The sequence below is a fragment of the Podarcis pityusensis genome (genome assembly GCF_964106645.2).
Source record: "Podarcis pityusensis genome assembly, chromosome: 3".
Taxonomy (NCBI): Eukaryota; Metazoa; Chordata; class Lepidosauria; order Squamata; family Lacertidae; genus Podarcis; species Podarcis pityusensis.
Genome location: NC_138026.1, coordinates 29,358,087 through 29,383,350, shown reverse-complemented (window position 1 = coordinate 29,383,350; position 25,264 = coordinate 29,358,087). Strand labels below are relative to the sequence as shown.

The following is a 25,264-nucleotide window of genomic DNA, read 5'->3' as shown; positions in this document are numbered from 1 at the left end:
TCTTTTCTGCAGCTGTGAGAACGAAAATAGAATCACATTTTCTGCTTTTACACTAATCAGGTTTCCTTCTTGTGCCCAAACTCAGGGAAGTTATGGTTGGTGAACAAGCCAGTATCATATGGCATAGGTTGAGTTTGGCTTGTTTGAACTAACAAAAGAGTATACAGAGTTGTTCTGATTTCAGACTTTAACAGGGAACTCTGCTTCATTTAAAAGCAGAAGCAGTCTCCTCCTGTGTGGGGAGGGTTGGAGCACATGAGCCTATAATTCTAAACCATAGTTTTAGTGTGGCTGTAGGTGTTTGTTTTGAACCTTTGTACATAGGAGTCTCTGTTTTTGTCTCAAGTTATTTTTATTTAACTGTTTTTGCCTTTAGTAATCAACTTGCATTAGCTAATGTTTATGCATATTTAATTTCAGGAGATACTCCATTTTATGCTGATTCATTGGTGGGAACATATAGTAAAATAATGGATCACAAGAATTCATTACATTTCCCAGAAGATGTTGAAATCTCAAAGCAAGCAAAGGATCTTATTTGTGCCTTTTTAACAGACAGGTATGTAAACATAGATTTTTCTCGCCATAAAATCCTTTCCCTAAATTACTGTAACAGAATATGTTTTCAGAAGAATTTTCTTGAGGTCCAGTACAGTTAGTGCAACCAATCTGATTTCATGCCTTACCCAAAGTCAGACTAAAATGTTAAAAACAAAAATTTCTGAAGTTCAAGCAGCACTTACTATATTCAACTTCCATAGCCAAATTTTGAGTGAGGAGATAATCATAAATCATATACATACATATTCCCATTGCAGGGATGTAAACGACATTTTCATGCTCTCATCTTCTGTCACAGTGTCCTGTTGCACCAGAAGCAGTTTAGTCATGCTGGCTACACGACCTGGAAAAGCTGTCTGCAAACAAATGCCGGCTCCTTCAGCATGAAAGCGGAGATGAGTGCCACACCCCATAGTCAAAGTCGACTGGGCTTAACTGCCCAGGGGTCCATTACCCTTTACCATATACATAGAGCATTAAATGAATCATAAACATAAAGCTGCTCTTCAATAGAGGGCCTTCCTGTCTGAAAGACCTGCATGGGATTCAGATAGTTTAAAGACAGATGGGTTGCAAGTGCTTCCCCTGCTTTTTTTGGTTCTTACAGGGCTAGAATGTTCCTTCCTTTTCAGGACTGTTCTCCTTTCACCCTCAGCATTGACCACTGATGTATAGCAGATAGAGCTCATGACTTTTCTTGGTCAGTTATATTGAAGGTTTCTCTGTCCCTCAGTGTTAGAAACAGAGATATGAAAACTAGGAGCTAAATGGCACCTTAAACGTAGGTTATGGGTGCAACAACAGAATGTCTAGGCACACTGTTTTATAACAAGAATACAAAGCCGAAAATGAATGAACTGCAGCTTGAATACAGTGGTGCCTCGCAAGACGAAAAGAATCCGTTCCGCGAGTCTCTTCGTCTTGCGGGTTTTTTCGTCTTGCGAAGCAAGCCCATTAGCGGATTAGTGCTACAGTATTAGCGGCTTAGCGGGCTTAGTGGATCAGCTGATAAGCGGCTTAACGATCAGCTGATAAGCGGCTTAACGATCAGCTGATAAGCGGCTTAACGATCAGCTGATAAGCGGCTTAACGATCAGCTGATAAGCGGCTTAACGATCAGCTGATAAGCGGCTTAGCATCAGCTGTTAAGCGGCTTAGCCATCAGCTGATATGCGGTTTAGCGGCTTGGGAAAAGGGGGGGGGGAACCCGCAGGAACTCGCAAGACATTTTCGTCTTGCGAAGCAAGCACATAGGAAATTCGTTTTGCGAAGCACCTCCAAAACGGAAAACCCTTTCGTCTAGCGGGTTTTCCGTCTTGCGAGGCATTCGTCTTGCGGGGCACCACTGTATTATGTTCATTTTTCACATGGTCTAGTCCTTCCCCTGCCCACCGCCCTAATATTCCTAGGAGCGTTTCTTCTCCAGTCTTAAGAAAGCAGCTGGAAGTGGGGAGGCAGAAAAAGGTCCTCTTTCCTTCCACTGCAGTTTTTAACTGAAATTTTAGATGCAGTACTGTGCCCAGAGCTCAGAAACTGCTCGCACTAATGAAATTCCCTGTCACAAGATGCACCTAGAACAATGGGAGTTTCGAACACTGCTGCCCCTTGAAGAGAAGAAATCTTTGACATTTTGTGAAGTGTGGGAGCATGTTCTGTATCCTTGACCTTAGCAAGTCACCTATTGCCTAGCATACACATACAAGCTCTGAGAAATTATATTGGGGTTACTGAGCATCTTACATCTCCCCTACAACCCATGATCATAATTCTCTTGTCCCCCTTCCTTTTGAAAGGGACAGATCAGTGGAATCCACACATCCCTTCCCCATATCTCTCAAGGTCTGGGGAGAGGGAGGAATATCTGTTCTTCCCTCCTTCATTTGCTCATTTAAAGAAATGGGTGGCATAGTGTTGGGAGTAAAGTCCTTAAACTAGGTTTGGTAGCAGCATTCAGGTGAGTATAGTCAGCTACCCTCCACTTTCTAACAGAAAACAAATTTGCGCCATAATCTCTGCCGTGCTCCATCACATTGCCTGGCTTTTGCAGGGGGCTGGAGAAGACGATAGCTTGGCTTGGGTTTGTTTTCGGTTGCTCCCAGGGATTAGGACCAAAGACATGGGGTGCAAATCTATAAGAAAAAGGATTTAGACTCAACATTATGAAGAATTTCTTGATTGTATGAGGTATTATTCTGTCCCACTGTTTATCTCAGAAGGTGGTGGACTGTACTACATGTGAGATTTTTAAGCAGAGGCTGGCTGGCTAGGAAAGCTGTAGTCATAAATTTCCTGAATCGGCAGGGAGTTGGACTAGGTGACCTTTGGCTTCTCTTATTACTCTGATTCTACAGTTCCCTAAGCATTATTTGCTGAAGGCTGATCAGATCAGCCCACTATACCTTGGCCACAGCTGCTTTCTGTGGCCTGTTAAATTAGGGGGGGGGGGGTCAGGAGGAGATCACTGTGGCTGTTCTTTATGGCTTTCTTTCCCCTGTTGGGAAAGTTAGTTTCCCTTTCCCCTTCTGGCCAACCAGTTTGCATTATTAGGCATTCATGCAGAAGCAGACCAAGATGCAAAATTTGAAAACCTAACAAACTCACTTTCTGTTGCCCTCTTCTGGACTATTCTTGACAGTCAAGTCAATATTAAATTTAATTATTTGCACCTTGTAATTCGCTTAAATCGTAAGAGATGTAAAAAACAAAACACAAAATGAAATAGAAGTGAAATAAATATCTGTCTATTGGCCTCAGCAGTGTTCCAAAAAGGATTCCATCTACTGAGTAATCATGCAGGCAGCTCAAGAGGATTTGAGTGGGTGGGGGTACATTAGTTTCCCCCCCTGTTTTAAATGCAAGGAAAAGCCAAAGATTGGGAAAGGATATACAGTATTTTTCGGCCCATAGGGCGCACCTAGTTTTTTGGGGGGGAAATCAAGGGGAAAAAATTTATTCCCCCCCCCCAGCCGCGGGGCTGGGGCAGGGGAAGCCCGAGCGTTAAAAAACGCACCTACCGTAGTTTATAGAGGAGAAAAAAAGCACCCCGCTGCCCTGCAGAGGCTTTGCACAGCCATCCCCAAGCTAGAAGAGGGAGACGGAGCGCTCCGTCTCCCTCTTCTGCCTTCAGGGACAGCCTCCCTAGCCTCCGTGGGGCAGCGGCTTGCCCCGCTGTCCCCCGAGCTTGTGGGGCTGGCGGTGGGGAGAAGCAAGCTTCTCCCCACCGCCAGCCTCCAAACCAGGTCGGGGAATAGCGGGATGACAGCGCTCCGCCTCCCCGCTGTCCCCCGAGCTTGTGAGGCTGCCCGATATCTGCCCGAAGCCCAGGGCGCGCTGTGCAGCGCACCCCAGGCTTCAGGATGCAGGCTGCTATCCGCAAGCCTGGGGAGCCTGACGGGAACTCCCGCGGAGCTCCCAAGGCTTGCGGATAGCTTCCTGAAGCCTGGAGAGCGAGAGGGGTCCATGCGCACCGACCCCTCTCACTCTCCAGGCTTCAGCGAAAGCCTGCATTCGCCCCATAGGACACACACACACACATTTCCCCTTCATTTTTGGAGGGGAAAAAGTGTGTCCTATAGGGCGAAAAATACGGTATATAAGAAGAGCGTTTGGATTATTTAAGAATACTCTGGCTTTCTTTTCTCTTCCACCCCAATTTTTGTGTGTGCTTTCCTGTTCATATTAAACATGGTGCTCAGTGTATTTATTTAAAACAGAGCATCTTATTATATATATAATTGCCACTGAAGCACTTAAAGTGACAAGGGGCAAGTATCTATCCTGTGCCTTATTAGTTCTCGTACGAAAGTATGTTCTTACGTGAGCCTTTAACAACACAAAAATTGTTTTGAAAAGAAATGAGTTTGCTTTGTATATAGTGGCTTCATTATACATTTTAGGAAAAAATGTGCATATGTGTACGGGTGTTTTTAAATTGGAGGCAAAGGATACAGTTTTTGAAATATTCATTTCAGTAGGGTTTGAATAACTGTTCTGTGTTTGGAAACCAGGTCTTCCGTCATTTACGTCCAAATGTTTGTACAGTGGTTTGGCAAACTTCGTAGGTTTGCTTTTTTTTTTTTTTAAAGAACTTTTTCCTGCATTCCTTTTCTACACAGTCCAGTTGGAAATATGTTTTATTCCACACATGGCAGGCTGAGATTTCTAACCATTTCATTCTGCATATGTTGAGAGTGCTGAGAAACCTAACAGCTTACAAAATGGGAGGATTCAAATTGCATTTAATTATAATGGGAGGAAATGCCAAGAATGTTTAGGTATCTTTGGCACTTAATGTATTTTTTAGCTTGTAATTATCGATGATAATACAAGAATTGATTTAATTGCTATGTTTAGGGAGGTACGTCTTGGAAGGAGTGGAGTAGAGGAAATTAAATCTCATCCGTTCTTTAAGCATGACCAATGGGATTGGGATAATATTCGAGACAGTAAGTATCATTTTTAAAATATGAAAAATATTTTCTTTCTTACTTAAAAAAACTTACTTTGGGTTAGTGTCGAATTTAAAATGCAGGGGTTCTAAAATGGTTTCTATGGGCATTTATATTTGTAAGTTACATTTTTCTGTAAGTGTCTAGGCTTTTACAATAGTTAAATTTTTTTCAACTGCACTACTTTATTGAGTGTGAATGGGTAAAAATTTCATTCTGTTTTGCTAACACCCACCACATCATGCTTGTTTAGTCAAACAACTACTCTAAATATGTAGCCTGAATTATGTTTTGGTTCAATAGAAATGTATAAATAATGGCTCTGGTTCTGCTTCCATCTGAGAAAAATGTTTCTGTGGTTGGGAAAATATTCTTGAAAATTCTTATTTGGGGTATTACTTATTTATAAACAACCAGCTTATTAAAAAACATCAGTGCAACTGTTCATTGTGGTCCACCAAACTCCCTAGCTTGGGTCCTAAGTACGGGGAGCAGAATGAAGCTCACAAAAGAGAATCTCTTTCTCTGCCCTTTCAAGCAGTCCCCTGCACTTCCTGAAAAGCCTTCTTGCAGCTCTGCTTTTGCAAGCTACTTCTCATCTTTGGGTAATGCCCCAGCTCATGCTGTTCAGGAGCATCCCCCAGCCTTCCAGAGAAGCTTTAGCAAAGAGGCAGTTCCCTTTCATTTGCAGTTCTCAGAAGCTAAGCTTCTGTGTTTTTGTTTCTCAAGACTTGTAAAACAGGGCTTTTCAAGACCCTGGCTCATCGCAGAAGATAGCTAGCAAATTATACCATGCAAATTGCTTTTGTGGAAGTGAGAAAAAAGAATTTTGATTTAAATAACTATTTTCCATTTTTTTTAGCTGCAGCACCAGTTGTACCTGAGCTGAGTAGTGACATAGACAGCAGCAATTTTGACGATATTGAAGACGACAAAGGGGATGTTGAAACCTTTCCAGTCCCCAAAGCCTTTGTTGGAAACCAGTTGCCTTTCATAGGATTTACTTACTTTAGAGAGAACCTGTATGTAATATACTTTTAATGATATACATAACAATAAGGCTTGCTTTTTTTCATAATAGAATTGTTTAATTAGTTTTCAAAGTTAAGCATTGTACTGTGCATTTTCTAGTATCCATCAGTACTGTATTCAGCACAGACTCTTTGCAGGGTGGGTAGGGAGCAAACAGTACATGCAGAATCTGAATAATCTTAGGGTATTGCAATAAGTTTCTGCATACCAATATATTACTGCACATAAATACATTTAACTTGCATAGGTACTTGAAAAATTAGAACATTTGTATGGGTTTGAGAAAAGCACCCCATCTTTTCCGCCTCTGAGTCAATTAAAATGAAAAGGAAGAGAAGTGGTGCTGAATAAAGCTGCCTTCATTCTGAGAGCAGTCTAGTGGGGATTAAGACTTGAGAGAATTGATTAAAATGAGTTGATTGGCATAGTTGTGGAGTTTTTGAAAACTTGAGTTGTTTTCAACAGGTTGCTAAGTGACTTTTCTGAGCTCTGTAGGGAAGTTGAACCCTGCAAGAACAATGGGGCAAGGAAAAAAGAGGCAAAGAAAAATGAGGCAAGTACTCTTCTTTTTAATAAGGGCTAAACATATGTAAAGTGTTTGTTATGCATGATAAATAATACTTGCGATGTAGACTTGCTTTTCAGTAGTTAGCGTTAATTGCACACATCTGAAACTACTTGTGAGTAGTCTTGCTTTTGTGAAAAGAGCTGTTGACTAAAATACATGGTTTATGTTTTAAAGCAAGAGTTGTTAAAAAGAAAATTAAAGTAACTATTTAAAATCAAGATAGTGAAGCTTTAGAGACTGTTGGAAAATACAGACGGGAGAGGCTTGTTTTTTTAAAAAAAATTATATTGGATTTTTTTTGTTTTATTTTTACAGGACAGTGAAGAGGTAAGTACATTATTTTAAATTGTTTTTCTTTCAATAGGTAATATTTCAAAAAAAAAAGTTATAGGTTTTTTTAGGCAGTAGCTATCATTGATTGAATGTGTGATTAATTATCCAGTTAGTTGGCTACAGATGAGAATAAATTTATTTCATATGTCCATGGTGAAGGGAGCCCCATTAGATAAGAAATGTTCTGTGAATGGCCAGTCATTTCTATTTGATTTTTTTAAAATGTGAGTGCATGAAAATAACTGTGATGGATGGTTATTTTCCCTTGCCATGGGTGTCCTGGGTGCCACTTAGCAGCCTTTGTTTGTAGACTTAAGACTATAGAGAATATGTTTACACTTACAGGGCACTTCGCAAACTTGGAGGGTGTCTACCCCCACTTCCCAGTAAGTTGGGCAGTCCAGAACTTTAACTACAGAGAAAATCCTAAAAGTGTGGACTATGATGAGCTAATTTGAATTTGCACAGTTTACCTATGGGCTGCAGTTTTTACATCTAGAATATGAAACTTCACATGTTGGAAATTGTTATGGCAACTTACAATATTTGTGAAATTTGCAATTGTTGAAGTTGGATTTTGGAATGTGCAGTGTAAGATAGGAGGGTGTGTTAAGATCACAATTATGAGGTTTCTGTAGATTTTGTTTTATTAAATGCATCACAGATAGTTGAATTTACTTTTCCCATAATGAAGAGCGGCTCTCTAGATATTTCCATGAACTACTGAGTATCTTCATAAACACAGTTTAGTTCCAGCTGTGGGTATGTCATAGTAAATAAATAACTGATGTCCAATCAAATGGCTGATGGTGCTTTCAATATTTACTTATGTGAGCTATTTTTTCAAGTTGTGTACATTTAAAGACCAGGTTTTTTTCCCTTTCAGTTTGCACAATTTCAGGAAAAAGTAAGCAAATTGGAAGATCGAGTTCGTAATGAAATACAAGCCAAAGATGAACTTGAGCAGAAATACAGGTAGAATCCCACCCCGTTTTATGCAGAAATATGGTCTTCAAAAATGTTAATGGGAAATCAGTTTGAAGAGTATTATTTGTATAAAGAACCATAATATCAAAAAGCAGTCTGTATCTAACACATTTAATTTATCCTGGTACTTTGGTATTTCTGAGAGCTCAGTTCGCTTGCAGGGTGCAGGATTCCCATAGGGCCCAGCAGATCCCTGTTTGCGGGGGCAGGGTGAGGGCTGTGGTTGCCTTCCATATCAACAGCTAGCCATCCCTCTTGTTTCTACAAACCACCCTAATCCTTTCAATTTAACAAAAAAACTAACAAAATGAATCACACCATGCATTGGTTCTTTTTGGTCTTTCCCCCACTTTGTTTTATAACACATGTTCATTTATATAGTTCTGGCTGAATGGTTGTATAAACATATACCAAAAAGCAGCTGTTATTTTGTAGGCCTCTTTCTACCTGACCTTGCTTGGTTAGTTTTTGCATGACTACCATGTCCCATAGTTTATTAATCTAGTGGCATCATTCACATATAATACTATGCCATGGTTTGTTTTAACAAATGAAATGTTCCACAGTCTACCTCCTTATGCCTTTGTCTTTGGCAAAAGACTGGAATAGGATGGTCAAACAAACCATGGTTAAGGAAAGATTTGCATGTAGCACCTAGGCATAGTTAAAAGAAACCAAGATACATAAGCTAATAAGAAGCAAAAACTTCAGTATGATTTGTTATCAATAAGCAAACCATAGTTAAACCACTGGCCAGGGCTCAGGCAATAAAACCATGGTTTAATAAATCATGGCTTAACCTTGTAAATGAAGCAGGTCAATGTGAAATTTTGGAGGCACCAGGAGAATATATAATTTTGACTTTGCTGGTTGCTGTTAAGTTACATACAATCTCACTGGTGGAATACCTTTCCTATATAGAAGATTTATAGTAGCAAATGGGAAATTATTCTGTTTCTTGTCAATTATTCTGTGCTTTCCACTTAATATTTATTTTAACACTTTCCCAGAGCTATTACTAATCGTGTAGAGAAGATAATGAAGGAATTGGATGAGGAGGTAAAGTATTGTCTATTTTATATTTTTCCATTGTGTCTCTGAATGTTTTAGCCAATCTTTTATGTTAGGTGATGAAGGTATTCCATTGGACAAATTAGTGGAATTGTGCTATAGAGGTGGCAGTTGCTACCCCAACAGTATTTAGTAGAATAAAAAAGGAGATAACATTTCTCGCACCCATATGCTATATTAATAAGCGGTTTAATATGTAATCAGTTTTTGTATTACATTGCAAATAGTTTCCAGAGGATATGAATAGAGTTGTGCTTTTTTTGTTCACTATATTTATATCTTACACTTCCTCTAAGGAACTTAGTGCAGCTTACATGGGATTTTCATGCCTTACCTTTGAGGTTACTTATACTGAAAGAAGAGTGTTTTCCCTAAGGCCTTTTATGGAGCTTCATGGCTGAGTGGGAGTTTGAACTCACGTTTCCAACATATGAACCCAACAGCCTTGCCAGTACAACACACAAGTCCATTTTGGTGCTTCTCAGAGTCTGATATGCATTTTGGGGAGGTCTGAAATCACAATTCATTTGGAGTGGATGTGCATTCAACCAGTATAAATATTATCTCCAGTCTCAGAGGAGTATCCATTTATTCCTGGAGGATGTGTATTTCCACCAGCTTGCAGAAATCTATGCTTAATGTGTGGACATTGGGGAATGGGGGTAGTGAAGAAGTAATGTGACCCACAGTGTAGCTCTTAATTTCTGGTAATCAGTTATATCTAATTCATGTATAAAGGGGCCTATACCAAACCTTAATTTGTATCCATGAGACTTGGGAATTTTGTTGCTGGTTTCAATATGATATGAATTGCATTTTAAATTTGGACTCCTTAGGGACTTTGTACTAGAGTTTTGAAGCATGGAGTTGTAACAGTAGAGTTGGGCTTTCCCAGTCCCTTTCCCCCATTTTAGCTCACTATGCCACCTGAAGAACTATCCATGAAATGGTATGGATGTAGAGGCTACATCCATCCACAGTAGAGGCTACTGTGGATAGTTCCCTTCTGATTGCCTGAGGGGCCTTTGGATCCACACTGTAGATCCAAAACTGCATGACTGTTTTGCTGTTTGGAAATTTTGTGGTTGTTAGTGAATTTGTGTGCACATCTGCTGAACATTATGTAGCATATTTACTGTAGCCAAATGAGAAACATTTTGAGTTGTTAGAACATTAATTAGATTTGATAGGCTCTGTGTTGTAACTTCAGAAAAGTGCCTTCATCCTTCAGCCAATTTCTTAAAAGAGAAATATTCCATCTATTCTTACCAGGTAACCTCAAGAAAAAACCTAGAATCTGCCTTAAGACAGTTGGAAAGAGAGAGAGCTCTTCTCCAACACAAGAATGCAGAATATCAGCGGAAAGCAGAACATGAGGCAGATAAAAAACGTAATCTAGAAAATGATGGTATGTGAACCAGAATCTTGAAGAGCCATTGCTGAACAATGTTGAACAACATTGTGTTATTGGTGCTTGGAATTTGTAAAAGGCTTTTGTGTTTAACTTACTTACTGTCTTTATTACAGTTAACAGTTTAAAGGATCAACTTGAAGATTTGAAAAAGAGGAATCAGAACTCTCAAATATCCAATGAAAAAATCATTCAACTACAAAGACAGGTAAATTACATTTCTATTTGTAAATTAAGCCCAAAATCTGAGGGATTAATTAAGAATTGTCATATTTTTTTTTTAAAAAAAATTGATGATGAAATGCTTTGCTGCAGTATTACTGCATCTTGAACATGCTTAAAAGCTGACCGTTTATGGTTGGTGAGTTAACTCTGAAATTTCTTCATGGTTCAATAGCTGGATGAAGCCAATGCTTTGCTACGCACGGAGTCTGACACAGCAGCCAGGCTGAGAAAAAACCAGACCGAAAGTACAAAGCAGATTCAGCAGCTGGAAGCTAATAACAGAGATTTGCAGGATAAGAACTGTGTCCTGGAGAATACTAAGCTGAGACTTGAGAAGGACTTCCTCAATCTCCAGTCAGCTCTAGAATCTGAAAGAAGAGACCGAACACATGGCTCAGAGATTATCAGTGATCTACAGGGTATGAGAACCAGTGTGCTAGAAATATTCAGTGTTGCATAACTGCCCTTGTTTTAATTCGGGTTTCATTGACATGCTCAGTAAAAATTACTATTGTCCCTCCATTTAATTGATCAAGAAGTGGTAACATTTTATCGCTAATTATTCTGACACCATCAAAGCATCTGGAAGATAGATTTTCTTGTTTAAATCACAGTTCATAAAACCTTGCATTTTAATGCCACACATGGCTAACGTTCTTTTTCTTGTTGACCTCTTCCAACATTTTTTAGGCCGAGTATCTAGTTTGGAGGAAGAAGTAAAAAATGGAAAGACTATATTAACTAAAATGGAGACAGAGAAAAGACAATTACAAGACAGATTCACAGATCTGGAAAAGGTAAACAATTCAGATATTTGAATGTTGTTTATTGATTTAATGCAGCAAATATAGTACTTGTGGCATTCTGATCTTCATAATTCCTTTTATAGCAGCAGCAATAGTAATAATAGTAATAATTCATTATTTATAACCCGCCCATCTGGCTGGGTTTCCCCAGTGAGAGTTTGGCAGTGTTTTTCTGTGAATGTATCATGCCCTGTTTTCACCATATCCTGTTTAGTTTGTGACCTCTATGTTGGCTTTAAGTCTGAAGCAATTGCTAAGGACCATCTCTTGCAGCTTTTGTCTTCTAGTGGTAATAGTTGATGATAACTTTAGGTTAGGGCAGCTTTGATATATTTTATGTAAATAATTATTTGATGAAAGCTGAGAAATGGAGGGAATGGGGGATATGGAGTTTGGGATGTGTGAAGAGTGTTGAGATTGTCATGTTGCTTCTGTTCCAAGAATGTCAGCTAATCTTGCTAGCCAGTTAGCGATGCTGAAGAATCAGAAAGTTTTTATCTCAGAAGATCTTCCTCATGCTGCAACACTAGTTTCTATTGGTCTGTGATGGGGGTGGGTGATGTACAGCACTTCTAATAAACATCCTGTTTCCAAATGAATGTGTGCCATAAGGTTAGTCTTTTATTGGGCGAAGACCAAGACAAAGTCAGAAATGTGAATCGAAGCTTATATTTTTCTTGTAATGACTGAACAGGCATTCCAATCAGATTGCATATTTTTGGTTTATGGCACTAGTGGGATTATAGTCAAGCAATTACATTTTTGTGTGTTTACTTAACAGGAGAAGAGCAACATGGAGATAGATATGACGTACAAGCTTAAGGTCATGCAGCAGAACTTGGAGCAGGAAGAAAATGAACATAAGGCAACTAAAGCCCGACTAGCAGACAAAAATAATAGCTATAAGTCCATTGAGGAAGCCAAATCTGAAGCCATGAAAGGTAAGCATTTAATGTTACACACTCATAACTTTATTTATTTATTATATTCGTATCATATCCTTTCTTCAAGGAAATCACAGCAGCATTTTTGCCTCACAGTAATTCTGTACTTTGGCTTAGACTGAGAGATAATTACCCAGCCAGCTTCATACTTGAGTGGAGATGGAACTGGATTTTTCCCGTATAAGTCCAATTCTCTAGCCACCATCCACAATGGCTAATCTGAATTTAAAACTTTATTAGCACAAGTTAGTTGTGTTGGCATAGTATAAACTAAGACGGTTTAGCTTCAGAACTCCTATTTGGTGATGGGGGTTTGGTCAGAGGCAGGGACAACATGGGCACTGTGGCTGTCATATTTACAGTGGAATTTCAGGTTACGTACCGTCCTTCTTACGAACGCTTTGGGTAATGAGCTCTGCTAACCTGGAAGTAGGTGCGCCTGGTTGCAAACTTTGCCCCGGGATGCGAGCGGAAGTCACGCGCCTGTGGCGCAGCAGCAGCGGGAGGCCCCATTAACGAAAGCGTGCCTCATGTTAACAGCGGTTCCAGGTTAAGAACGGACCTCCGGAACGAATTAAGTTCTTAACGGAGGTAGCACTGTACATATGTTCAGCAATCCATACGTCTTAGTGTGCAGTTCTGTGATGACATCCCTGAGAGTAGCCTCCATTGAACCCAATGGGTTGTATTCCGTGAAATCATTGTGTGAGTGGAACAACTAACGCCTGCACAATGGAACTTCCTCTCTGGATTCCTCCAACCGTCTGGGGCAGATAGGTAGGTGTGGGTGGAGAAGCGGGAGGGAAGTTCTGTGGCACAAGCAGAAGTAATTTGCTCATGCAGTGACTTGGTTGGATTCGACCCAATGGGACTTAAGTTCTGAACAGGCAATCACAGAATTTGCTGTTAAGGGTCTTACAAATTGCATAATGGTGCCTCTGAATGCGTCTGACGTTTTATGTTTTGTCAACAACAACAAAAGGATGAGCAAGGGTGGCATTTAAAATGTTTTTGACAGACTTGAGGTCAGTCGTACCCAGATAATTTAGGTCATCTTGCCACTTTTAAGACAGGCATTGAATAGCTTGGGAAAGAAAGAAAAAACTTTTTTGCATGTAAATTTTCCTAGAAATAAATCTCATGCTCTTAACAATACTAATGAATTTATTTGATGTTTTACTGGAATGTACAGAAGTTTCCAGAACTGTCTAGTCAAAGATAAAAGATAGATAAAACTGGTGGGCAGTCATGCATCAAAAAGTCTATCTCACTTTCACAAAAGTGAATATGGGTAGACAGTAAATGAACGTGTCTTTGAGTAGGAAGCAGAAATTTGACAGTAAATTGAAGCTGAGGAGATCTGCTTATGTAACTTAAATTTCTTGTTCAAGCTGGCTGGGTAGAACCGAAAAGTGTTTGACAAATAGGCTCTTCAGAGTTGTTGTTTTTTGGTCTAATTTAAGAGGATTCCAGTTATGCTGGTCCTTCACTGTCAGCTGTATTTTCAATGTCAAGCTGTATATTAACTTTCTTACATTAAATGGCGGTGATGCATTTGTTTCTCTTTTGCTTCACAGAAATGGAAAAGAAGCTTTCGGAAGAAAGAGTTTTAAAATTAAAAGTGGAAAACTGCTTATTAGAAGTAGAGAAGCGGTGCTCCATGTTGGATTGTGACTTGAAGCAGTCGCAACAGAAAATAAATGAGTTGCTAAAGGAAAAGGATAGATTAAGTGAGAACGTAAGTATTAAAGAGGAAATTTGCAATATATTTAAGTGTTGTTCCTGGTTAGGTCTACATAAGGCTCCCCCACCCATCAGTGGTATTTTGTACCAAGTTTCTGTTTAGCTTCTTTACCTTAGTTCTTTATCACAAACAAGTGTGAGATGAGGTATAGTAACCAAATAGCTTGCTTAAACTCAAATAATTAACATGCACTGTTATATGCCCTCACTTTGGCTCTCCTGCCCAATGAAACATTGTGCCCTGAGAAGCCATTCCTGAGGCTCAGGGAACTCCATGGAAAAGCTGGGGTAGGTGTTGTGCTGTATTGGGAGAAGACTAAAAATCAGGGCTGTGGGCAGGCTTACACCTCACTGTATGTTTAGAAGTTCCTTATCCAGTGCTTTTTTCTGGGGGAACACGGGTACGCATACCCCTAAACATTTTTTTGAATCTTTATACTTTTGTTCATTTACTGTATATATTTTTCCCAATTTGAACTATAAAATGGTGATTTTCTTGAGTCAAAATGAGAGTACCCCTAAACATTTTTTTCGGGGAAAAAGCACTGGCCTTATCCAAACCGAGTACTGTACTGAATCAACATCTTAATCCCCTGTGTAGGTTACTTGAAATATATATGGGGCATTTATTGCAGTCTCATTTACCCCATGTAAAGATGTGTTGGTATAAACAGTGACACAAGTAAGAGTGTTCGTTGCAAGTCACATTCACCTGTAGAATTTACTGCTGTGTGATTGTGATTAAAATTGTAGTCTTACAGCCCCAATTGTATGCATGTTTAATCATCAATAAGTACCACTGTGTCAAGTTGAGCTTATTTCTAGCTATGTGTGCATAGGATAGCAACCTTTTAATGATTTTTAATAATACAAGTAAGGGCTGTACAAGATGTTTTGAAAACTTTTAAGTGTGGTTGATTTTCTCAAAACTAATTTCCTTTGGTTGTGGAGAGAGTGTTAGAGGTGATACCTTCCTTCTCCGGACGTTATTACTCTGAAAAGGTTTTGAGCTATATATATTTTCTTTTTCTTCAATCTTTCGGTGTTCAATCAGTCTTAAAAAGTGATTTCCACGGTGGATGCAGAAATAACTGCTAGTGACATGTAATGAATGTTTACCTGCTCTTCAAAGTAGTTTTGGCAAGACAGACTTATTCCCCATTTTACCTTCAAACACACACTTAAACAAAGTGAGCACAGTGGTATTGTTACTTTTATGAATATTTGTACATAAAACATATTTATGTATAAAAGGAATCCATTTGTTTTGTAGGTTGAAAACCTGACACTAAAAATAGAACAGGAAACACAAAAGCGTTCTCTGACACAAAATGACTTGAAGATGCAAACACAGAATGTCAATGCACTGAAAATGTCGGAAAAACAACTAAAGCAGGAAAACAATCATCTGTTGGAAATCAAACTCAGCTTGGAGAAGCAAAATAATGAACTTAGAAAGTAAGCAAATTCTACAATTGGAATGTTTATTCTTACCACTTTAGATAGATAGATAGATAGATAGATAGATAGATAGATAGACAGATATTTACTTAATGTTATTTATAAGAGTATTTCTATGCTAATATATGAAATATCAGGGTGGTTTAAATGCCATTAAAAAAAGAAGAAGAATTAAGCTGGTTCATAGGCCTGGTGGCTTAAAAATGCATTCAGGAGATGCCTGAACTGCAGAAGCAATGATGGCTGCCAACTTCTAGTTGAGACCAGTCAGACCTCTGAAACACGGGAGGCAACTAACAGTCATCCTCTTGATGATCTTAGTGATCTGTTCCATTGTAGTTGCTGAGGATTCACAACTTTCATGAACATGGCTAAACTGGAGAGTTTGGGGCCACACATAACACGATCAAATGTGTAACAAAGACTTGATTCTAAACTGACAAAGGGCTGGTAAAGAATTGAGGATACAATGAGGCAGGTAATCTTGTTGTTCTTCAGGTCACCCTGAAAGATTAAGAAGTACCAGAACATGCATTAGTATTCAGATTTTCCCCATTTCATTTATTCTCCATTTTGAATGTACATGCAGCAGCTTAGTTGCTGCAGAAACCACTTCAGTATGGAGATCTTACCTTGTCAAAGCAGTTGTCAGTAGTGGCCACACTGCTGTGGGTGCATAATCTCCCTGATATATTGTTTATGAAATAGAGCAAGGTCCTTGTGGGAGAGTATTTATAATAATAAAACTCAACTCCCACTCCAGTGGTACTTCTAAACCTGCTGCGCTGCACCATTAAGTCTTGCATACAGTCATACCTCGGGTTAAAGATGCTTCAGGTTAAATCTTTTCAGGTTGCGTCCCGCAGCGACCAGGAAGTAACGGAACGGGTTACTTCCGGGTTTCGCTGCTCGCCCATGCGCAGACACTCAAAATGACGTCACATACACGAAACAGAATGGCGAATCGCGACCTTCTCATGTGCAGATGTGTGTTGTGTTCTGCTCAGGTTGCGAACGGGGCTCCAGAACAGATCCCATTCGAATCCAGAGGTACCACTTTATCTCTCCCCTTTAATTTAATCACCTGGTTACTGTGGGGTAAAGGTGTAGTACAAAGCCACTTCAGATACAGATATTTAATAAAGGTATTTAGGTTTATTACAATATCATTAAAGGCACAGGCTTATCAGATTACTTTAAAATAGTACTGTATCTTTAAATGAGTACATGTTCTATTAAATTGTTATTGTTACTTTAAATACTAACAACTTATATTCTGCTGATCTGCCAACAAGAGGATGGCCACAAGCAAATAAGGCACTGAATCCTTCCTTCTCTTGTGACAATGGCAGGGCCTTCCAAGAGGCAGAAATGCATCTCGCTTGTGTTTGAGAGTTGTACTCCCAATGTACAGCTCAGAACTTGCTAGCCTTCAGTGTACAAGAATTCTAATAGGCTAATTCTGTACATAGTCTTCCATTAAAATCTTCCTGTTAACAGTTTTAGGAAGTTATGTTGGGGGAGTAAATATATGGACACCTTGCCTTAAACATTTTGGCCATTCTAAAGGAAAATTTATTTATTTTTAGTTATAAATTTTCTAATGTTCTGGAAAAGATGAAAGGCTTCAGAAAGAAATGATGGTAGGCCTGAATACCATAGTGACAGGTGAGCTGCTGTGAACTCTTCACCTTTTCATAGTGAGCTCATTCTTGAGAGAAGGATATTTGCTACAGGGTTTGTGCTCTAGTCCCTCCTGCTTCTCCCTGCCAGCTTCTTCCTGCTTCTAGGTATTTTTATTAGCGAGTGAGATAATTGTAGAAAAGCGCTGCTAGGCAAATTTAGGATGGCCTCCAACCTGAGGTGGAGTGTGCACTAGTGCCAGGGAATTTTGATGCCCTTTGGAGCAATTTTGGATACACTGTATCCAAAGTAAAGTGGTGCCCCGCAAGACGAATGCCTCGCAAGACGGAAAACCCGCTAGACGAAAGGGTTTTCCATTTTTCAATGCGCTTCGCAGGACGAATTTCCCTATGGGCTTGCTTTGCAAGACGAAAATGTCTTGCGAGTCTTGAGATTTTTTTTCGCTCCCCCCCCCTTTTTCTAAGCTGCTAAGCCTTTAATAGCCTTTTAGCAGCTAAGCCGCTAAGCCTTTAATAGCCGCTAAACCGCTAATAGCGCTAAGCCGCTAATAGGGTTGCTTCGCAAGATGAAAAAACCGCTAGACGAAGATGCTCGCGGAACGGATTAATTTCGTCTTGCGAGGCACCACTGTACACACAAGCTTTCTACTGGCTTGTATTATATATACAGTGGTACCTTGGGTTAAGAACTTAACTTGTTCTGGAGGTCTGTTCTTAACCTGAAACTGTTCTTAACCTGAAGAAAACTAAATCAACTTTCAGTAGACAAGACAGAAAGCTTCTCACATCAGATACGTTGTAGTGCACATTACAGAATGATCATTAAAGCTGAATTCAAATAAACAGGATTTCTTAACAGTTCTCTTCTGCCCTGCTGTCATTATGGACTACAAGGAAAGGTGAACAGTCTGGCAGTAGAAAATCCAATTTAATCATGTGTGCGAGCACCGTTAATCAGAAGAACCATAGTATTTTAAAAATAAGTACATGTTATTCTAACAGGGAACGTCAAGATGCGGATGCACAGATGAAAGAGCTTCAGGATCAACTTGAAGCAGAGCAATATTTTTCGGTATGTACTGCATTGCCATTGTTATTATTCCATTCATTAAGTGTAGCATAGGCATTTTTCTAGGGGTTTGTAGCCATCTCACTGAGGTGTAAATCTCATATTTCCCCAATGGAAATTAGTAGGTTTGCAATCATGAGGGTAGTTTTCTTATTACTTAACATGGTTTTGCATTTTAAATATGCTTCATAGTAGCATATTAACACTATGCAATTTCTGTGGAATCAAAGTAAATTGCCTTATCTTTGTACCCTGAGTGAACTGCAGAGATAGCACATTGTGAGTTGCTCCCTTGGAGTGACAAGGCAATTATGTGAGAGAGATATGACCTACAATATTTGTTGGTTACATTTAGAGCTCTAGTTTGAGTAGGGCATTTTTGTAGCCCTCACTCCTGATAATGCCAGCAACTGATTAGTGTCTGTTCATTGTGAACACTTGCTCCTGTTCTTGCAAGATTCCACATCTTGAATACTGTAGATGTTAAGGCAAAATGAACCTTCTAACGGGACTTTTTCCGTTCAGGTGACTGAACCCATCCCACAGTATTTACATCAGTTTCCCTTTTTAAAATTTCAGACTCTCTATAAAACGCAAGTTCGGGAATTAAAAGAAGAGTGCGAGGAGAAGGCCAAACTTGGTAAAGATATACAACAAAAAATGCAAGAGTTGCAGGATGAAAGGTGAGAATTTGGCTGTTTGATTCTTGGCCATGCGCGATAGAATACCACTATTTGAAATTCAGAAATGATAGAAATAATTTCTTCAACCACAATAATAGTTTATCATTTCTTTGTAGAGACTCTTTGGCCGCACAACTGGAGATCACGTTAACTAAAGCTGACTCAGAACAGTTGGCTCGCTCCATCGCCGAAGAGCAATACTCCGATTTAGAGAAGGAAAAGATCATGAAAGAGTTAGAGATTAAAGAGATGATGGCAAGGCACAAGCAAGAACTTGCCGAGAAAGATGCCACAATAGGATCAGTAAGTAGTTTGATGTTTCCTCAAGAGTTCTTGATTTTGGACACAAACTCATTCAGCATGATGATTTAGTCCCTGCAAACCGAAGCCATATTGAGTTGATGCAGAAAACATCAGTAAGTAACTTGGAAATTTCTTGGGCAATATGTGTTCCACAATGAAGATAACAAATGTTTACTGCTCAGAGAAAATGTTTCTCAGAATATGATTTTCCACCTGGGTGGAAAAGTGCAGTTACCACAGTTCATTTCAGCCTCCTGAGAAGTAAATCTATTCAGACAGTACCCACTAATTACACAGAGTATAATTTTGTCATGTTGCTATCATGGATACTTCAGTACTGAATATTTTGAAGGTGTAATTTGACTAGTCAGTAGCTGGGGTCCTTGATTTCTCTCTCCTAAGGAGTATTGGTTGCTGCTATAAAAGATAGTAAAATGAGCTGCAATAAGCAGTCCTGAACCTTGTTACATAAGATCCAGTTTGCTTGTAACGCTAAAGCAAAGCATGACTTAGGGCAAACGTGCAGTTGATTTGTTCTTCCTTTGGCCCTGTGGCTGTGCTTGGCAATCAGCTGAACAGTTTGTGCCTGCAATACAGTTGCTCCCTTTTGGCTGAGCCAGATTTTTACTTGCACCACAACTGACCATATTAGCTTTGCCGAAGCAGCCTTGCAGGCTGTATGGTGAGGCATAAGGTTCCCCACCCCTGGTTTAGCATGCCGTCCAAACCCAGGCATGTGGTTCTTCCCGCTGTAAGCCCATAGAACAAACATTGATTACAGCTTGTGGTTAATCAAGAGTGTGAAAAGGATAAGCTCAGGTTTGGACAAAACACCAAGTCCATCTCAGCAGCAAGATGAGAGGGAGAGCAAATTTTCCCTTTCAGAAGCCCATGTGTTTGTACAATGTTTTGGCTTACATTACATAAAAACTGAACCAAACAACTCACATTGGTTTTCAGTTCTTCTGTAGCCCAATACATAATTGTAGCTACATTGTATAGGAATTAAAGATTTAAAGATTCTTCTGGTCTAATACTCTTCCTCTTCTGGTTCATGAATGCTGACCAGTATTCAACTACTGCAAATTGTGTTCATCTGTGAACCCAACCTATTATTTGTCTTGCTTTTGAACCTTGCCTTGATTGTTTTTAAACTTTCTGCAGCTTTTTGGCCTTTTTCCCCTGTAGTGTAAAGCTCCCTTTACTATATTTTTTCACTATTTTGTTCTTAAACCTATTTGTCTCCTTCTACGCAACTTCCTTCATGTGCTCTTCTAGTAGCTACAAACTCCTAATCCCAGCAGTATCAACAGGTTGCTGGTTTATTTTTCAAGCCAAAGAGTAACAAATTTCTACTTCATTTTAGCTCGAAGAGGCAAATAGGACGCTAACAAGTGATGTCGCAAATCTTGCTAATGAAAAAGAAGAGCTGAATAACAAGCTCAAAGAAGTCCTAGAACGTGAGTGTTGTGGTTTTGTTTTTTAAAAAAGTAACTTCTTTTATATCAGAGTCTATTATTTTTTCACTTTGCAAATATTAGTGAGTCTGTTTTCATTTGCAGGAATGTCCCAAATGAACGCAGAGGAAAATGATATAGGGGTGCTTAAGAGTCAATATGAGAAACAGCTAGCTTATGAACGAACAATGAAAACACAGGTAAAGTATGAAAACTGTGGGAGAAGGAGTTTTGTTATCACTGTACATTATATATGAGAGAAAATACTACAGGTAATGCAAATAAAATAAGCCCTGTAAATGTTTATAGCACTAGACTCCAATATAATATCATTTCTCTGATCCCTTCCTTGTTCAAACTATTCAAAACTTTATTGGTGAACTATAGTTTATTTGGCTTTGTGGATCAAAACTTAGGACAAGCATTTTTAAAATCTTTGAACCTTTTGGTAATGACAGCTGCCAAACTCAGTGTAGAATATATTATATTTTGATCAAGTAGAAAACTCAAAACAAAATGCTGTAATTGTGGGTTGCAGAAACATCTGATTCTGTAATCCTAAGGTAACTGTTTATTCTTCTTGTGCATCTCCCTCCACCAGGCTGTAAATAAGTTAGCTGAAGTGATGAACCGTAAGAATCCTATCCAGCGAGGAGCAGACACTGATGTTAGAAGAAAAGAAAAGGAGAACAGGAAACTGCACATGGAGCTGAAGTCTGAACGTGAAAATTTATCCCAGATGATGATCAAATATCAGAAGGAGATCAATGAGATGCAAGCGGTAAGTACCTGTACACAGATGTATCTGGCAACAATAAATTGCTTAATGGATTAATAAATTGCTGAAAGAGAATTTGATCTGAAAGAATGTTTCAAAAGTTGAGACCTTGTAGAGTTTGTAAATATTTCCAATCGTTGAATCTACCTTTGTATTCCTAAAACCTTTGCAGCAGTTCTACTGCCCTTAGTCTCTTGTTCCTCTTCTCATTGCATGAGCTTTTGTAGCCCAAATGTGCTATTTCATAAGGTTACATATTCTCCCCCTGCCATCATCCAGGGGGATTAAAATTAAAAGAATGCTCTTCCAATAAGCATGCCAAGAAAATCCTGTAAGCCGGATTATATAAGGTGGGAAATATTTAATAATAAGATGAGGTTTGATTTGTGCTCCTTGAATCTCCTTTTATAGCAAATAGCGGAAGAGAGCCAGATACGAATAGAATTGCAGATGGCTCTGGACAGCAAAGATAGTGACATTGAACAGCTTCGCTCACAGCTGCAGTCAATACGCATTGACAGTACCAGTATGCCATGTGGCTCAGGGGAAGCAGATGCTGATGGTAAGATTCATTCTTCATTAGCACACTTATCTTTTGTCACAAAAATCCAGTGTTTAAACTGATTCCTTTCCATAGCTTCCAAAAGTCGCTAGCAATATAATTTTCTCACCTACCTTCTTGCCACTAACATTTTGACCTTTTAGCACCTTCTGAAATGTGAAGAATATAGTTATTATTACCCCCCTAAAGCTATTCCGTTCCATTATAACTGAAGAAGTAAATGTTTTTAAAGCTCTTTTGTCATTAACTTTTTGTGCACTTTATCCCTATCATGCTGGGTTCTCAGTTCATATTACTCAATCCCACACTATGGAGTCAATGTCTTTTACCTACGAACGCTCTTCTACCTCTGTCAGTATTGCCACTAAGCCTTCCAGTTCTCGTGTGTTTATCAACTCTGATTCTGACTCAGAGGAGGAATCGGCGTCTTCTGTAGAAGTCCCTTCAGAACCTGACAGTCCAGGTGACATTCCTACAAACCATTTAGTGATGGAATGCTGCTGCTCCTCTGAACTTTCATTACTAACATTGCAAGCAGTTGAAATCAAATATAGTTGTGTTGCATGAAGAATGAAGTTGCTAAGTGAAGAATGAAGTGGCCCTTTTAATCTAAAGTAGCCACTGATTGTATTCCTAATTAAGTATACTCTAGAGGCATATGCATGCAGTATGCATCTTTCCCCTTAGCAACAGCCCCTTCCACCCTTCTCCAAGTTGCTGCTAAGAAAATTAGGGCTTGCTGTGGCGATCACACAGGGCCCCCAGACGTTTCATGGTCTATTGACCCTGTGCCACCACTGCGGTTAGCTTTCTTCGCTGCCGCCACCCCGCTGCTCACAGGGACACACGGAGTCCAGACAGTTGTGAACATAAATAATCAAGTTTATTTTTAAATGCAGAAACAAGCGTATGGTTACAGTTTATTTTTCTCTTGTCAGTTTCCTAATCTTAGTTCCTAACAACTTCAAAGTGAATTATTATTCTATCTGACTCAACCTAACAATTCCTCTCACCCTCTCACAATACAACTCTGCTAACCCACACCTAAGCCTCCCTCTTCCTTCTCCAACACCCAAGCCTCAACTCCCAACTCCCAAACCTCAACTGACTTTCAAAACCTCCCACTCTATCTTTTACTCCCCCCTTGCATTCTCACTGGCCAATCACATCACACCCATTTTAACCCTTTCCTTGACCCATCCTAGGAGGCAAAAGCCACACTTGCAAACTTAAGTTGATTCATTGACAGGAATTGTTAGTTAAAAGTGGAAGTTGAGTGACATTCTTTTCATTTGTGGATTTTGTTTCTCAAATGGCACTTTTGAAAATTGTGGCTTCTGTTTATCAAATTGCACATATATTCCTCCCTTCAGTAAGCTAAAAAAAGAAGATGCTTACATTGAGAAATTGACTGTTATCAATTATATTTAATTATTATCTATTAAAAGACAAATGATGAATCAATCCTGAATTAATCACTCTAGTGAAAGTGCACTGGATTTTTTTTTTAATTTAGGAAGAAAAATGATATGGAAGATCTTAAAAGGGTGTGTGCTTCCAGATCATCTACAATGCCAAATCTAGGTATCTTAAGTTACACATTCAAAAGGGCTCATCAGCCAGTGAAATAACTAGGTGACTTAGGCCCATTTCAGAAATCAGTGCCCCAACCTTTGGCTTGCTGTTGCTCTAAATTCACGTACTGACTGTGCAGGTATGTGAGCATACATTCACAGTCTCACTGCCAACTCTCTACACAAAAGACACTAAGCTGAGTACTTGCTGCTGCTTTGGCACTGCTTCTCTCACTCAGTTTTGGTAGCCTGCTTTCTTCTATGATATGTTAGGCAAGGGCTTCCTAGCTCCCATGTAATGGTACAATAAATCAGAAAGGTAATCAACTAGAGGTGATGGAACAATACATTCTCTAACATTATGAGAGCAAAGTAATAGATACCTTTGGGTTGGTCCATCCCCTTGTCACAACTGCCTTACACGTTGAACATCTGAAAACTCTGATCTGAAACATGACATTTAGAGACTAGGTTTTGTTTTTTTGTAAAACTTTCCTTAGGCAGATATCTTCTATGGGAAGAGCAGGGACTACAGTGGTGCCTCGCAAGACGAAAAGAATCCGTTCCGCGAGTCTCTTCGTCTTGCGGGTTTTTTCGTCTTGCGAAGCAAGCCCATTAGCGGTTTAGCGGATTAGTGCTACAGTATTAGCAGCTTAGTGGGCTTAGTGGATCAGCTGATAAGCGGCTTAACGATCAGCTGATAAGCGGCTTAGCATCAGCTGTTAAGCGGCTTAGCCATCAGCTGATAAGCGGTTTAGCGGCTTGGGGAAAAGGGGGGGGGGGAGGAAAAAAACCCCGCAGGAACTCGCAAGACATTTTCGTCTTGCGAAGCAAGCACATAGGAAATTCGTTTTGCGAAGCACCTCCAAAACGGAAAACCCTTTCGTCTAGCGGGTTTTCCGTCTTGCGAGGCATTCGTCTTGCGGGGCACCACTGTACTGGTAACACAAAGCTGAGAAAGCTGTACTAAATATATTTAAATGGCACTCAGGTGTGTGGACTGGAAGAATTCATAAGTATTCAGATCCCACAGATTACAGTGCTTAAGAATAATTAACTGACTTTTGCTGAAACAATGAAAAGCTATTAGGATAAGAAGTTTATAGAGGGGAAAATGGCATTTGTTCTTGTCATTGTATCATTTTCTTATTAGGGAAATAGGGACATACAATGTAGCATACATCTTCCTTCCATTCCTTTCCCCTAAAATCTAAAAGAGGTGAAGTTGGTTGAATCATTGGTGGCTCGGTGCTGCTAATATATTTTCAGTGCTAGTAGGAAAGACAATAGAGAAACTGCTGCAGTGCTGTGTTCAATTAATCAGGGTGTGTTTGTTTGTGTGTGCGCACACATATGCATGTGTACAGAGTGTATCAGGATATTGACAGTGGAAGCACATTAGATTTTATAGGAAGGGGAACTGAAAATGAGGGGGAACCTTCTATATTTTTCAAAGGACTTTCCACCAAAAGTTAAACAAAGCATGTCTCAGTGTAAAGACTACAATACAAAACATATTTTGTTAATCTTTGTTTTCCCTATGCATCAATATACTTCAAACTTTTGTTCTTGCTAGAAGTTTTGCAAACATTCGCATTCTATTTT

The 25,264-nt window shown here is 39.4% G+C and overlaps 1 protein-coding gene across 9 annotated transcripts in view; it reads left to right on the top strand.

The window, feature by feature from the left end:
* ROCK2 (Rho associated coiled-coil containing protein kinase 2) overlaps positions 1-25,264 on the top strand; it is a 72,891-nt gene that overhangs the window by 38,069 nt on the left and 9,558 nt on the right. For 5 of the 9 annotated variants that reach the window (XM_080998474.1, XM_080998469.1, XM_080998471.1 and 2 more), the window contains 22 exons: positions 421-559; positions 4,915-5,006; positions 5,872-6,031; positions 6,507-6,594; positions 6,925-6,936; positions 7,829-7,917; positions 8,940-8,988; positions 10,273-10,408; positions 10,528-10,619; positions 10,809-11,055; positions 11,327-11,433; positions 12,224-12,383; positions 13,964-14,124; positions 15,403-15,587; positions 18,236-18,305; positions 18,882-18,985; positions 19,102-19,288; positions 20,655-20,748; positions 20,851-20,945; positions 21,347-21,526; positions 21,935-22,085; positions 22,372-22,548. In XM_080998474.1, coding sequence (XP_080854600.1) covers positions 421-559; positions 4,915-5,006; positions 5,872-6,031; positions 6,507-6,594; positions 6,925-6,936; positions 7,829-7,917; positions 8,940-8,988; positions 10,273-10,408; positions 10,528-10,619; positions 10,809-11,055; positions 11,327-11,433; positions 12,224-12,383; positions 13,964-14,124; positions 15,403-15,587; positions 18,236-18,305; positions 18,882-18,985; positions 19,102-19,288; positions 20,655-20,748; positions 20,851-20,945; positions 21,347-21,526; positions 21,935-22,085; positions 22,372-22,548 — 2,775 coding nt within the window. The remainder of the gene's footprint in view (positions 1-420; positions 560-4,914; positions 5,007-5,871; positions 6,032-6,506; positions 6,595-6,924; positions 6,937-7,828; positions 7,918-8,939; positions 8,989-10,272; positions 10,409-10,527; positions 10,620-10,808; positions 11,056-11,326; positions 11,434-12,223; positions 12,384-13,963; positions 14,125-15,402; positions 15,588-18,235; positions 18,306-18,881; positions 18,986-19,101; positions 19,289-20,654; positions 20,749-20,850; positions 20,946-21,346; positions 21,527-21,934; positions 22,086-22,371; positions 22,549-25,264) is intronic. The other 4 variants (XM_080998470.1, XM_080998468.1, XM_080998475.1 and 1 more) reach the window with 2 other exon arrangements.